Below are 15,165 nucleotides of genomic sequence, written 5' to 3'. Positions count from 1 at the left end.
AGGGAGGGCTGGGGAAGGAGGAAGGAGGGAAGGAGGGTCACAGCACATGCTCAGTGCCGCCGGTCCGAGGGCGAAGTTTGTGCGTTCTGCGTGCGGGCTTAGGTCACAGCACAAGCTCAGTGCAGGCTCGGGAGGGCTCGCAGCCCGCATGTGCCTCCATTTTGAGCTGGCAGAGGGGAGCAGGCAGGGTTGGGGCCGCTAGCAGAGGGCTCGGCGATCCGGCGCGGCCCCCGGCGCTGCCACAGCCATGGAGGATCCCTTCAGCCCCTGCAGGTACGGCTGCATCCCCCGGGCCCGACCGCGGCGGGTTCGGGGCCGTTCGGTGCTGCGAGCTCGTTCCGAGGCTGCTGCGAGTGCAGAGAGCTCTGCCAGCACCCAGCGGCTGCCCGGGGCCGGCGGGGCACTGCCAGGCTTTGGGGGGCGCCTGGGGCTCCCGGTGCGGCTGTGTGCATGCGGGAGTGGGGCACGGCCGGGTGTGTGACAGCAGCTCAGCACGGCCCTGTGCCGCTGACACTGCTGCTCTGTGATGGGGCTGTGACCTGCTGGCACTGCTGCTCTGTGATGGGGCTCTGACCTGCTGGCACTGCTGCTCTGTGATGGGGCTCTGATCTGCTGCTCTGTGATGGGGGCTCTGACCTGCTGGCACTGCTGCTCTGTGATGGGGCTGTGACCTGCTGCTCTGTGATGGGGGCTCTGACCTGCTGCTCTGTGATGGGGCTCTGACCTGCTGGCACTGCTGCTCTGTGATGGGGCTCTGACCTGCTGCTCTGTGATGGGGCTGTGACCTGCTGGCACTGCTGCTCTGTGATGGGGGCTCTGACCTGCTGGCACTGCTGCTCTGTGATGGGGCTCTGACCTGCTGGCTCTGCTGCTCTGTGATGGGGCTCTGACCTGCTGGCACTGCTGCTCTGTGATGGGGCTCTGACCTGCTGGCACTGGCAGCAGCTGCACTGCTGGGCCTGTGCTGTCCCATGCAGCTCACACTGCACGGCTGAGCTGCAGCACTGCTGCCCTGTGCAGGAGAGCAGCTCTGCAGGCACCGCTGGGCTCAGCAGAACGATGGGATAAAGTGCAGGGATCTGAGAGCCTGTGGGACAGCAGCAGTGTCACTGAGAGGTGTCAGTGTCTGTGGGACAGGAGCAGTGTCACTGTGAGGTGTCAGTGTCTGTGGGACAGGAGCAGTGTCACTGTGAGGTGTCTGTGGGACAGGAGCAGTGTCACTGTGAGATGTCAGTGGGACAGGAGCAGTGTCACTGTGAGGTGTCTGTGGCTCTGGGACAGGAGCAGTGTCACTGTGAGATGTCAGTGGCTGTGGGACAGGAGCAGTGTCACTGTGAGGTGTCAGTGGGACAGGAACAGTGTCACTGTGAGATGTCAGTGGCTGTGGGACAGGAGCAGTGTCACTGAGAGGTGTCAGTGGGACAGGAGCAGTGTCACTGAGAGGTGTCAGTGGGACAGGAACAGTGTCACTGAGAGGTGTCAGTGGGACAGGAGCAGTGTCACTGTGTGGTGTCAGTGGGACAGCAGCAGTGTCACTGTGAGGTGTCAGTGGGACAGGAGCAGTGACACTGTGAGGTGTCAGTGGGACAGGAGCAGTGTCACTGTGAGGTGTCAGTGGCTGTGAGGGTGTTGTGCAGCCTGGTCTCATTCCCAGGGCTCTGTCCCTGTCCTGCAGAGCTGAGCTGTCCCCTGGAGGATGTCACTCAGCCTGTTCTGGAGCTGGGCAGTGTCAGGGTTGAGAGGGGACAGGACTGGGTGTGCTGCTCACAGTGACACCTCTGGGACAGGGAGCAGGAGGGTGGCCCTTAGCCCTGCACACATTGTCACTCACCTGTGACACCTCAGTGTGGCACTGGGGCTTGGGGACAGGAGGGACAGTGACATCTAATGTGGGCACAGAGTGGCAGACAAGGGCAGCAGCTTCAGACAGACAGAGCTGAGATTTGGATGAGCAGTTAGGAGGAAACTCGTCCCCATGAGGGTGTGAGGCCCTGGCACAGGTGCCCAGAGCCCCTGATCCCTGGCAGTGCCCAAGGCCAGGCTGGATGGGGTTTGGGACAGCCTGGGACAGTGGGAGGTGTCACCCTGCAGGGTTGCCACTGGAGGATCTTTAAGGTCCCTTCCAGCACAGCCCAGCCTGTGATTGTTGTCAGAAGCTTAGGAATGAGTGATGAATAAAGCTGCAGGATTCTGCCCATGTCAGTGCCACATCCCTGTCTGTATCCTGCCCCCAGGGTCATTCCCATAACCATTTCATTTTATACCTGCAGAGCACAAAAAAAATCAAGACCACCTGTTTCATGTGGATCACTGGTCACTCTTGCCATGGGCTGAAGCAAAGTCCTGCTGATGATGGCAGAGCTCAATTCCCCTGAGCTTCAGCCTGGCTGGATCACCTCCTGGTTTAAAAAGGAGCCTCCATAGGCTGAGCTTTGGACACATTCTTATTCCTAATAAAGGAGCTCCTGGAGTGTATGCAGGAATCCATCAGTGCTCTGCAGCAGCACAGGGAAATGGCAGCTTGTGTCCTTTCTGCTGGTTTTAAATGTTCACTTCTGGGCAGAAGAGAAGGGCTTGGGACAGTTCATAACCAAGCAGCTCCTCAGGTTTGTGTGTAGGTGCAATATTCACTGCCACAGAGCACTGTAGGTGCAATATTCACTGCCACTGCCTTCACAGAGGCTGTACACTTGGGTTTAAAATAAAAACCAAACAACATAAATTGAAACCAACATCCCTGCTCTCCTAAACCCAGAATAACCAGCCCCAGGAAGGCCTGGTGGCAGCAGGGCTGGCTCTGAGGTGTGCTGGTGCAGCCTGCAGCTGTGCCCTGCAGTTTTTCTGTCCCTCAGGGACAGTTCTGTCCTGGCTGCATGCCCAGCACATCCTCCCAGTGCAGGCACTGCTGGTAGGTGGTCTGGTGAGTAAATGCCACTGCAAACAGCTGTTAGAAATTGCAGATACATCATGGGAAGTGCTTGAATATTGTCCTTTGGATGAAGAATAGTCTCTTCTCTTTGTTCTGCCTCCATTTCAGCTTTTTTTCCCAGGCATAAATCAGTAAGATTACCTCTTTCCCCTTCCTTCCAGTTCTTTAGGATGTAATTTGTTTTAATTAGAGCTTGTTTCCAGGTGCATGGTGGAACTAGGGATACCTTCCAGCTCCTTTCCTGCTTCCCATTCTTCATGCTTATCACCTCTGACACGAGCTGTGGTTGCTGTTGAGGGAGCTGCAGATTTGTGTTGTCAGGCGAGTTCAGAGGTTGGCCAGTGCCTCTGAGGAGCTGCAGCTTTGTGGGGAAGGTCCCTGCTGTTGTGCTGGAGCAGTGCTGCTACTGCTTTCACAGTGGGTATTTGCTCTGGGGACATTTTAGAAACTGCCCAGGACAAACACCTAAACACATCAGTCCATGCAGATTCACTTGCACATTCCCTCACCAGTGTCAACAGCATTCTGGTTCTAATAAAAGCTCATGTAACCAGATAAAAACCTTTGCACTATGCAGTGCTTCCCAGTAGTTAATTTTTTGGAACTCATGATCAAAATGCTGGTGTCTGCCTTATCTGGAGGTGAACAGGTGTTAGAGAGGTGCTCCATGCACCTGTCAGCAAAATACTCTGCACACAGGTAATTCCTGTGTGGAGAGAACATTCCTTCCTTTGCAGTGACTGAATTATTGTCACCTGCATCTACCTTTTGGGGAGGGGACAACACTGAGGACTCTCTATAGGCTTTTTTTTTTCTTTCTCTATAAACATGATGAAAAAACAACTTTATCTTGAAGAAGCTTTTCCTGCCTGGAGCTTGTGCAAGTGCTTCCTGCTGCAAGCAGCAGCAGGGTGCAGAGCAGCCTCAGTCCTTGCCTGCAGTCAGGAGCAGGCTGCAGCTTGTTCTGGAGGTGCAGCTGTTGGGACACGTTTGTTCATTCCTGCTTTGGAGTGAGCAGGGACTGAGAACCTTCCCCTGTGATCTCATCTGCCTGAAATACAGGTTGGATTTTTCACCCAGAAGGCAAAATTGCTCTGCTTCCTTTTTTAATTTATTTTTTAAATTATTACAACACATGGTTGCAAGAGGTTTTAAGTGAAGCTTAAGCGTAGAGTATGAGACAAGAGTATTCTCTGATCATTATTTCATTTCTATAAAATGAAATTCTTAAAGAATGAAGGTTTAAGACACAGGTGAATTCAAGGGACTTGTTCCTCTGAGGGATTTAACTCAGGTTTGAGGTAGTTGTGGGATTTTTTGGTTAAAGGTTGAATGGCCTGATCTTGTTTGTCTCTTTTGTATTTTGAAGTGTGCAGTGTTTGAGCATGACATGCATAAGATAATTTTGGGTTAAAATGAAGGATCCCCTTGGCTCAGTATCCTGCCTCCCAACAGTGACCATAAACAGATGCTCTTGGCTGCAGTGCCAGTCACTTTCAGGCCCTGATAAACTGGTTTTTAATCTGCTGAAATGGGAGCAGAGTAATTTTGTTCTCCCCTGTTTTATCCCTCTAGAGCTGGAACAAAATGATCCTTGCCAGATGTTTCTAGAGCTGTCTCTGAAGAGCAGGGGTCTTTCATCTTGGGCATTGAATTAAAGGAATTTTTTTAAAAAAACCCTTTTATTGGGAGTTTCTATTAATTTTACAGAAATCACAAGTGTTTAGGAATTGCTTTGCTGTGTCACACTCTCAGTGGAGGTGATTGGCCATGAATAATGGCTGGTTAATCAGTGCTAAGTGCATGGCTGCAGTTTATAATCCATTCTGTAACACACAAATCTAACATGGGCTTGGTTATATTCAGTAAAGCCTCTGGTGTTGATCCCAGATTCACACACAACCCCAGATCTCATCAGATTCATTGTTCAGTGCCACAGCTTGTTATTGGCTATTGAAAACAAATATGCATCCCTTGATATCCTGGCTTTAAGATGTGTCTTTCCTCTTTTAATCTTTATTAAAGACATTTTTATATTTATAGAAATAATGACCTTTTTCAGCTGTTTTTGGGCACTTCCTTAGCCAGTGACCTGTCCTCACACAGGGATTGGTGAGACCACAGGGATCCCTGTGCTGGTGCCACCTCTAGTGCCAGTTCCGTGCCCTGAGCCTGCTGCAGCTGCATCCCAGGCTGAGGAACTTCAGTGGGATGGCTGAAACTTCTTCTGCACATGGAGTTTGTGTTCCTGATGTTCTCATGTCACACCAGGCTGTGGGTTTTGCCAAGTTTGCTTTGAAACCCCTTCTTGGAGAGCTCCAAAGAGAGCCAGAAACGCTGTTAGAGAGGTTTGTGGCTGGTTTAAAACCCTTCTTCTGTTGGAGCATCCCTGTAATTTAATTAGGGATCCCCTCAGTGTCCGGAATCAGGGATCTGCTGCCTGGGGTGGCTGCGTGGGCAGCACAGAATTGTCTTGTGTGAGATGTTTGGGTTCTGGTTTTGTTCTGGAGTTTTGTTGTAGGTTGTTTTTTTTTAAACTTAATGGCAGCTCTGAGTTATCTCTGTGGGGCTTGAGCTGTTGGTGGCTGGCAGGGGAGCTCTGGCAGCACTGAGGGCAGGGTGACCACAGCAGGACACACAGCCCAGGGCTGGGCTGGCTTTTTTACCCAGGGCCTTTTGCCATTGCCTCCAGCCTCAGGAGGGTTTTGCTGTGAATTCCCAGCCCTGGGCATTCTGTAACAGAATCCTGAGCCCAGCTTGTAGCAGGGCTGTTCTGCTGTGCTTTGGGGCAGCAGAGGTTGTCCCAGTCATTGTGGCACTGTCACCATGGACAGAGCTGCCAGCTGTGCCAGCCTTGGGTACCTGTGAGTGAGAGTCAGAGGGTGAAGCTCATTCCTCTATTGGAAATTGTGCAGGAATTGCTGTGCCAGCCTTCCTCCCTCTCTCCTCCTTCCCAGAGCTGGGAAATGAGTGCTCTGCCCAGCCCCAGCTCAGCCCCTGCCCATCCTCACCCCTGAGATGGTTTGTCTCAGTGGCCTTGGCTCTGGTTCTCCACCCTCCCATGTTCCTTCGGACCTGCTCTCCTGGAGCTCTGGGCAGGATCTCTGGGTCAGGGTTTGCTGTCTGCAGGATCTCTGGGTCAGGGATTGCTGTCTGCAGGATCTCTGGGTCAGGGTTTGGTGTCTGCAGGATCTCTGGGTCAGGGTTTGGTGTTTGCAGGATCTCTGGGTCAGGGTTTGGTGTCTGCAGGATCTCTGGGTCAGGGTTTGGTGTTTGCAGGATCTCTGGGTCAGGGATTGCTGTCTGCAGGATCTCTGGGTCAGGGATTGCTGTCTGCAGGATCTCTGGGTCAGGGTTTGGTGTCTGCAGGATCTCTGGGTCAGGGTTTGGTGTTTGCAGGATCTCTGGGTCAGGGTTTGGTGTCTGCAGGATCTCTGGGTCAGGGATTGCTGTCTGCAGGATCTCTGGGTCAGGGATTGCTGTCTGCAGGATCTCTGGGTCAGGGTTTGGTGTTTGCAGGATCTCTGGGTCAGGGTTTGCTGTCTGCAGGATCTCTGGGTCAGAGTTTGGTGTTTGCAGGATCTCTGGGTCAGGGTTTGGTGTTTGCAGGATCTCTGGGTCAGGGTTTGGTGTTTGCAGGATCTCTGGGTCAGGGATTGCTGTTTGCAGGATCTCTGGGTCAGGGATTGCTGTCTGCAGGATCTCTGGGTCAGGGATTGCTGTTTGCAGGATCTCTGGGTCAGGGTTTGGTGTCTGCAGGATCTCTGGGTCAGGGTTTGGTGTCTGCAGGATCTCTGGGTCAGGGATTGCTGTCTGCAGGATCTCTGGGTCAGGGTTTGGTGTTTGCAGGATCTCTGGGTCAGGGTTTGGTGTTTGCAGGATCTCTGGGTCAGGGTTTGGTGTTTGCAGGATCTCTGGGTCAGGGATTGGTGTTTGCAGGATCTCTGGGTAAGAGTTTGGTGTTTGCAGGATCTCTGGGTCAGGGATTGCTGTCTGCAGGAACTCTGGGTCAGAGTTTGGTGTTTGCAGGATCTCTGGGTCAGGGTTTGCTGTCTGCAGGATCTCTGGGTCAGGGTTTGGTGTTTGCAGGATCTCTGGGTCAGAGTTTGGTGTTTGCAGGATCTCTGGGTCAGGGTTTGGTGTTTGCAGGATCTCTGGGTCAGGGTTTGGTGTCTGCAGGATCTCTGGGTCAGGGATTGCTGTCTGCAGGATCTCTGGGTCAGGGTTTGGTGTTTGCAGGATCTCTGGGTCAGGGTTTGGTGTTTGCAGGATCTCTGGGTCAGGGTTTGGTGTTTGCAGGATCTCTGGGTCAGGGTTTGGTGTCTGCAGGATCTCTGGGTCAGGGATTGCTGTCTGCAGGATCTCTGGGTCAGGGTTTGGTGTTTGCAGGATCTCTGGGTCAGGGATTGCTGTCTGCAGGATCTCTGGGTCAGGGTTTGGTGTTTGCAGGATCTCTGGGTCAGGGATTGCTGTCTGCAGGATCTCTGGGTCAGGGTTTGCTGTCTGCAGGATCTCTGGGTCAGGGTTTGGTGTTTGCAGGATCTCTGGGTCAGGGATTGCTGTCTGCAGGATCTCTGGGTCAGGGATTGCTGTCTGCAGGATCTCTGGTCAGGGTTTGGTGTTTGCAGGATCTCTGGGTCAGGGATTGCTGTCTGCCCTGCTCTGCTCTGCCTTTTTGATATTCCAGCACTGGCTCCCAGCTCCTTTCTGACCAGCCCCTGTTTACTTTGCAGAACACAACGTTGTCATGGCAACAGGTTACTTTTCAAAGGGAACATCTTGTCATTATATTTAATCCACTGCAGCTGAGGAGGACTGAAATATTAAGTTGTTGTTGCTATGGATACTGCTTTGTTACAGCAGTTTCTTTTGTGTCACATTTCATATCCAGTGTTGGCTCCTTTTTTTCCCTTTCCCATCGAATAAACACAGGATGCCATTCCATTCTCATTGTAATTGCTCTCACCAATATGATTTAGCTTCAAATCTTCAGTGCATTTTAGTTTCCATAGCAAGAATTTTGCTTTCCATTTGAAACCCATTCCTGGGGATGTGGAAGCAGCAGGAATTGTGGAGCAGCTCGTGTGTCCTTGAGGAGCCAGGGGCTTCGTGCCCTGCTAAAATCCAAGTGGGATGTCAGCAAGGAGGGAGCACCTTGAGGTGTGACTATTCCCAGGAAATGGTGGCTGGGTGATGGAAAGACACACAGAAATATTTCTGTCCACGTTTGATGGGGAATGGTTGGAGATCCCCACTGAGTTCCCACAGAAGGGAGCAGAGGTCCCATCCCAAACTTCGCTTCTAACTTTGCAATCACAGGATGCTCCAGCCTCTGATCTTAAATGTCTTATTTCTCACAGTGTGCTATTTCTTCAGTGTGGTGCAGCTGGAGAAATGGGGGATGTTTGGTTCTCCCTGTCTGAGCTGAAATCAGCCCAGCCCAGGTTCAGAGTGGGCAAAACCCTGCACAGGAGCCCTGTGAGCTTCCCTTGCATGGGTAGGGATGTGCACGGCCTTAAAGTGAGTTCTGGGAGGAAGGGAGGAGCATCAGCATTTTCTGTTGGCAGCTTCCCCTTTGCTCCTCATAGGGAAGAATTCTGACACCTTGTAGTAACCTGGTATTTAATGTATAACTTTGTGAATGGGAAATTGATTTCCTAGTTCAGTCATTCCTTGCATAACCTGAAAACATGAAAACAGTGTCAGGTTGTCTTGCAAAAATGTGCATTGAGGGAAACATTCTGATGTGTTCTCACTGTCTTTTGGAGGCTTTTGACTTATATTTGGAGAGGATTTGTTGTCCCAGCCCCTGCCAAGGGTTACCTTCCACAGAGCAGGTTATTCAGCACACCTGAGCACATCCCCTTTTGTTTTCTAAATAATGTGTTATTTCTGCTTCTGCTCCATTTACATTGGAAATGCAATGACAAAAAAAGAGCATTACCCTGAATTTCATTAATTGCAATTCTTTCTCATTGCTGTTTTTCTTTGTATTTTAGGAGGCTAAACAGTACCCAAGGTGAAATCAGAGTTGGACCCAGCCACCAGGTAAGGGCTTTTGTTTTTGTTCAGTATCCAGAGATGCTTTTGCCTCTTGATCTGTGCAGATGGCAGCTGTTTAAAATTACATGTGTTCAGATATGATGAGGCTTTTTAGAATCATCTTGAGATGATTTTAGGGAGTTCTTTAGTATTCCTTAGCTCAGTTACTGAGATTTTCAGTGTCACATGTTGATATGTTAATGATTTTCAGTGGCAGAAGTGCTGTGGGGTTAATTCTTGAATAAGATTGAGGGAATGTGAGTAACTGCTGGAAGTTAAAGTGCTTTAAGTCATTTGGATTGTTAAAACAGAAATTGAGGAAGCTGCTGAGTGTGTTCACGCACTGGGAAGCAGAATAAGGTTAAGACTCTAGATGTTCCTGGTATGTTAATTCTAATTTGAGAGAAATCCTTCATAAGCATTGGAAATAATCTGTTCTTGAAGAGTATTAACATACAACTTGCTCTGGTTCATAGGGCCAGGTCTGTTACTGGGAGCTCTCCTCTTCCTGAGGAATTGACTTTGTAGTGTCCAAGTGCTGGAGTTTTGCATCCAAGTGATGAATATTCATTCAGACCCTCTTAAAAATCTCGTTTAAGAACTAGTGAAAGTAAATATTTATGGAACCTGATGTCACATTCTTGAGGATGTTTTGCCTTCAGAGGAAAAAAGTCCTTGGCAATTAAACCTGTAGTGTTCTTTTCAGTAGTCATAACAAGAGTACTGTAAATGATACCTTCAAAACAACTTTCATCTCAAATTGTCATCTAATATTTTGGCAGGCATTAGTCACTGTGCTCTAAGGTATAATTACCATGTGCATTTATGGATGGGGAAAAAAAGGAGGAAGAAGGTCCATTGATTCAGAATACTGTTAATTCTTGCTTGCTTCATGCTTTAGACTACCACTGTTCCCTCAGTCATCCTTGTTTCTGACAAACCTCATCACTGACACCCCCTCAGTGAGCAGCAGGTGGAAGCAGCAGAATCCAGAGCCTGGGTCCCACAGGGGTTCCTGATGGCTCTGGTGCCCTGCTTTCCCTCACTTGTGCTCATCACAGATGTCAGGGGTGCTGGCTTGGGTTTTCTCAGATCCCCACAGCAGCAGGGACAGCAGAGAAGGCAAATGTTCTGTGGGATTGCAGAATTTTGAGAATTTCCCTCCCAGGGGAGTACAGGGGGTCTCTGCTGAATGGGAAAACTTCTGCTACAAATTCCAGCCAGGGAGGTTTGGAGTCCCCAGCCCTGGATGTGGCACTCTGGGGACAAGGTGGGGATGGGTCACAGCTTGGGACTGATAACTTTGGAGCTCTTCTCCAGCCTCAGTGATGCTGTGCTGAAGAGGGGGCTGCTCCTGGGAGTACCTGCAGTAAAGGAGCCCATTCCAGGGGTGCAGGAGCCCCCTGGGTGCTGCAGTGCCTCTCCCTCCCAGAAATCCCAGGGCTGCCTTATCCCTTGCCAGAAGAGAAGTTCAATGACATATCCATTTTCCCAGGCAAGAAGTAAAATAAAGTACAGATTAAAGAGCAGAACATGAAAGACATCTGAACCTGTGACTTGTAATTACTGGTTATGTATAAATGTTGCCTCTCAAATACGTTTAGTGTTGTAAGTATAGGAGGTAATTATAGGGCTTAAAAGCTGTTTCTGAAGAGGCTCTCAGCTATCTCATCTCAGAGCAGGAGATGACTAAAGATGCTAATTGGGTCTCTGGATAGAGTGTAATACTTATTTAGAGGCAGCGTTCATTTTGCTGAGCTATCTCCCTTTCAGGAAATGTCTTTGTTTCTCTTTGGAGTTCTAATGATTTACCGAGCATTTAATGTTAAACTCGGTGTCAGATGTGTAGGGTTTCTTGCTGATTTCAGAAGGGACACATCTGCTGAGTACCTTCCTGCCTTCCTTCATGTGAGTGTGTTCTGGGAGGGCTGCAGCCTGGCACAGCAGTTGGATCAGCATCCCTGGGACAGATGCAGCTGCTGTGTCTGGGGGGATTGTCCCTGAGCTCCCAAAGCTCAGACTGGCAGTACCAAACGCTTTCCTTTCCAGCTCTCCTGCTCCTGTGTGCAGGAGGGCTCCCCTGGCAGTGGGCTGAGGTGGTGTTAGCCCTGAATAATCACCAGGAGAATCACTGCCCTTCTGGGGAAGGAATGCTGGATGTAGGGGATGGGTTGGGGCTTGATGCCTCAGCATCCACAGAGCTCTGGAACTCAGAACAACCCCCTTCACCACTGCTGTCTGAACACCTTCCTCCTCCCACGTCCTGCTGTTGCAGAGAATGTACAAAGCTGTGTGTGCTGCCATGAGAGCAAGTACCATGTGTGTGTGACCTTTTCCAGGCCAAGCTCCCCGACCTGCAGCCCTTCCCTTCCCCGGACGGGGACACGGTGACGCAGCACGAGGAGCTGGTGTGGATGCCAGGGGTCAATGACTGCGACCTGCTCATGTACCTGAGGGCAGCCAGGTGAGCTCAGCCAGCCCTGCAGTGCCTCTGGGCAGGGCTCTGGTGGCTGCAGCCCCTCCTGGGCTCTGGGATGCTGTGGTGCCACTGGCATCACTGAGGTGTTCGCTGTGAGACCAGAACTCTCAGACTGGGGCCAGCACAGCCCCCTGCCATCATCTGTGGCTCTGGAGCTGGAGTGCAAAGCCAGCAGTGCTGTGGGATGGGTGGGGAGGGAGGAGCAGCTGGGACAGCACAGGATCCCTGCAGGGAATCCCTTGGCAGCTCCAGTTTGCATTTCAGTTCTTCCCTGGTGGGTTCAGCAAACCCATGGTGGGCTTCACAGTAATTCAGAGTCTCAGTAAATTACTTGTAGCTTGCAGGAGTTCAGAGCCTGGGGAATCTGCAGCTTCAGTCAGTTTTCTGACATAATAAAACCAGGATGACAGCACAAAGTTTGCTGTCTCTGCTGAGACTCCCTTCTCCTGCGTGCAGGTTTCAGCTTCTCTAATCCTGATCTGGCTCTGCACCTTTGGCAGTGCAGACTTTCAGCTGATGAAAGCAAATTAGATTGGATTTTAATGCTGGATTTATTCTGTGTGCTGGGGTGACTCAGCTTTGCAGTTTTGTGGTGCCTCATTTGATCCACAGTGTCACATGGCCCTGAAATTGCTGATTTAATGTGTAAATGCAGTGTTTGTGCAGTGCACTGTGAGAGCTGGGGGATTTGAAATTCCAGATTTAATGTGTAAATGCAGAGTTTGTGCAGTGCACTGTGAGAGCTGGGGGATTTGAAATTCCAGATTTAATGTGTAAATGCAGAGTTTGTGCAGTGCACTGTGAGAGCTGGGGGATTTGAAATTCCAGATTGAAGGTGTAAATGCAGAGTTTGTGCAGTGCACTGTGGGCTGAGGGATTTGAAATTGCTGATTGAAGGTGTAAGTGCAGAGTTTGTGCAGTGCACTGTGGGCTGAGGCTCTCCCCTTTCCTGGCCCTGCAGGAGCATGGCAGCCTTTGCAGGGATGTGTGACGGGGGATCCACGGAGGATGGATGTGTGGCTGCCTCCCGGGACGACACCACCCTCAACGCCCTCAACACAGTAAGTGACCCCTGGGGAGGAGCCCTCCTGCCCCTCCTGCCCCTCCTGCCCCTCCTGGGGCAGGCAGAGCATCACAGACTCACTGTAGGCCAGATTTTGGGGTTACATTTTTTTGGTGGTGACTTCCTTTCAAAGACCACGTGATTTTCAAAGCTCTGAGCTGCAGAAGTTCAGTGGGGAACTTCAGGGGTGCCTCAAAGGTGACCCCAGTTTTTGGGAAGCTGCTCAGGTCTTTTGGGACTTGCTCAGCTGTCCCTGCCCTGGCTCTTGGGGTTTCCACTCAGCCCAGCTGCTGTGGGGTTTAGCTGGAGTTGAAATGTTCCTTGTGTTCCTTTCCCTGCTGCCTCCCCACTCTGCACTTGGCTCAGTTGTTCCCTGATTTCCTTCTCAGAGACTCACATTTCTGTTAAGGTCAGTAATCATTAAAGAGGTTTTGGAATTGGAATTTCTTTCCCCTTATCTATAATAATAGCCTAATGCAGAAAATTCATTTAACTTCACTGCTTCTGTATCTGCTTTAATTTCTGCCTTTAATCGCTTGGCAGCCCGAGGAGTCTGCATTGCACTCGCAGAGTTCTTGCTTCTGAGATTAGATTAGTCCCAAAATATTTTGGTTTTGTTCTTCTGGTTCTTTTCTCTTTGTGTTTCTAGTGCATGTCTATTTTAGAAAATGCTTTCTTTGTCCACTTTGAATTCTTTCTAGAAAAGAGTTTCCTTATAAATAATAGTTCTGTCAGGGATATTTTAAGAAACTTTGACTTATTTCTGAGACCCTGCTTTTTTTGACTTTAGACAGTTCAGATAGGTCACCTGTTGTCCTGACATAATGGTACCTTTTTTAATCTTTCAGTTCACCACCTATTTAAAAGAGGTCAGATTTATCTGATAAATGATTTGTGAGCCTCTTAACCCGCACTAAGTTGTGTCTTTGTTTAGAAATTATCATATGCAACCCAGAAGATGAATGTAAAAGAAAATGGTGTGGTATGATTTCTTATTATGGAAATCCAATAAACTTCAGGGTAGCACTTCACATAAATCAGTCTTGACAAGCTGCTTTGCTGCTGTTTTATTTATGTAATAACAGGTGCTGTAAGCCCCCAGAATGATTTATTGTTAATTATGTCAGTTAGAAATGAAGATCATGGAAGGCACAGTGCAACATACAGACATCACATACATGTATTTATATCTCAGCTCACTGAAATAATTCACTCAACATTCCAGGAAAATTCCAGCTCCTGTTCCTTTGTTTGGCTGTTGGGGTTTGTGCCACGTTTGTAACCCTTAGGAAGGAAATAAAAGTTTTCATTTGGAGTTTGCTGCCCTCCTGATGAGTGCTGGTGTCACGTAATAATGGTGAAAACATGATCCCAGAAAGCTCATCCTGCTCTGTGGGGAGAAGGTGATGCCAGGTCTGATAATCCAGGGGAGGATGGAACAAGGTGAATATTGAGCACAAACCTTGCTGATGAGGAGGGAGAGCTGGGGGAAGTTCTGGAGTAGTTGCTTCCCTTCCCCTCCGTTCTTCCTTCCTCTTTGCCCTCCAAGCTGATTCAGCATCAGATGTGGTTTTAGATCCTCTCTGTCCATAGCAGTGCAAAGCCACCAAGTCATGACCTCTTTTATCCCTTCGACCTGTGCCTGCTGGTCAGAGGTTCTGCAGGGCTGTTCCCAGAGGTCCCAGCAGTTCATTCACTGCTTTGTGCTCATCTTTGACAGAGCTGCAGAGGAAGAATTCATTCCCAGAGGTCAGCCTTGCCTGGTGTGTGTGGAACAGCCCCTGGGGCAGGCAGGGTGCAAAGGCATTTCCAAAGGAAAATGGAATCTCTGAGTTTTGGTTCATGGTTTTGCTGGGGAAATCAGAGCCAGCCACTCCTATTTATCCTCATAAAGTGAAAAACCAGCACCACTTAAGCTCCTGTAGTGCTCCATGGAGGAGAGCCCCAACAATGATATGCTAATATTGTGTAAATCTCTCTTTACTAATAGTGTTGTTGTGCCTTCTCATGGCTCTGCTGCATGGGAACGTGTCATTATGAGTGACAAACATGACAGGCTAATCTCAGTGCAAGGAAATTCACTTCTAACTAAGATGTCACCCAGACAAATTACTCCCTGTTTTAACTTGCCCTTAGACCAGATTTTCTTGTTCATTAACTACAGACAAGGTTGAAAGCATTAAAAAAAATTATTTAAATATATGTTAGCATTTCTCCTTACGACCGGTTTTCCTTGTGGGTGATGTTAATGAGCAGCTGCTCTGCTGGTTCACACGAGGCAGGGCCAGACTCTGCCCAGGCCTGTCCCCCTCAGTGCAGGAGAATTCTGCCACTGGAGCTTCCAGCCATCCCCATCCCCATCCCATCCCCATCCCATCCCCATCCCCATCCCCATCCCCATCCCCATCCCCATCCCCATCCCCATCCCCATCCCCATCCCCATTCCCATCCCCATCCCCATCCCCATCCTCACTCTTGCAGGGAAAAAAAGGCCCAAAACCTTCTGTGATTGCTGTTAACATTTTGGGGGAGTATGCAGAATACTCCTGTTTTTTGAAAGGTGTTTTCAAAGTGCTGTCATAAGTTTTGCAGGTAATTGGTAAATTCTTGCCTGTGTGGAGCACTGGCCATGCCTGCATTGCCCCACAGCTG

General features: G+C 49.8%; 1 protein-coding gene across 6 annotated transcripts in view; it reads left to right on the top strand.

Annotated features, from left to right (window-relative positions):
- Positions 1–15,165, top strand: part of RERE (arginine-glutamic acid dipeptide repeats) — a 174,561-nt gene that overhangs the window by 98,361 nt on the left and 61,035 nt on the right. For 4 of the 6 annotated variants that reach the window (XM_056508146.1, XM_056508144.1, XM_056508145.1 and 1 more), the window contains exons 7-9: positions 8,929–8,977; positions 11,311–11,435; positions 12,412–12,511. In XM_056508146.1, the coding sequence (XP_056364121.1) occupies positions 8,929–8,977; positions 11,311–11,435; positions 12,412–12,511 (274 nt within the window). Of the gene's footprint in view, positions 1–4; positions 274–8,928; positions 8,978–11,310; positions 11,436–12,411; positions 12,512–15,165 lie in introns of those variants that run through there. The other 2 variants (XM_056508147.1, XM_056508148.1) reach the window with 2 other exon arrangements.

The sequence above is a fragment of the Oenanthe melanoleuca genome, chromosome 21, assembly GCF_029582105.1.
Source record: "Oenanthe melanoleuca isolate GR-GAL-2019-014 chromosome 21, OMel1.0, whole genome shotgun sequence".
NCBI classification, from domain to species: domain Eukaryota; kingdom Metazoa; phylum Chordata; class Aves; order Passeriformes; family Muscicapidae; genus Oenanthe; species Oenanthe melanoleuca.
The sequence above is the reverse complement of the archived record's forward strand: the minus strand, read 5'-3'. Positions and strand labels throughout refer to the sequence as shown.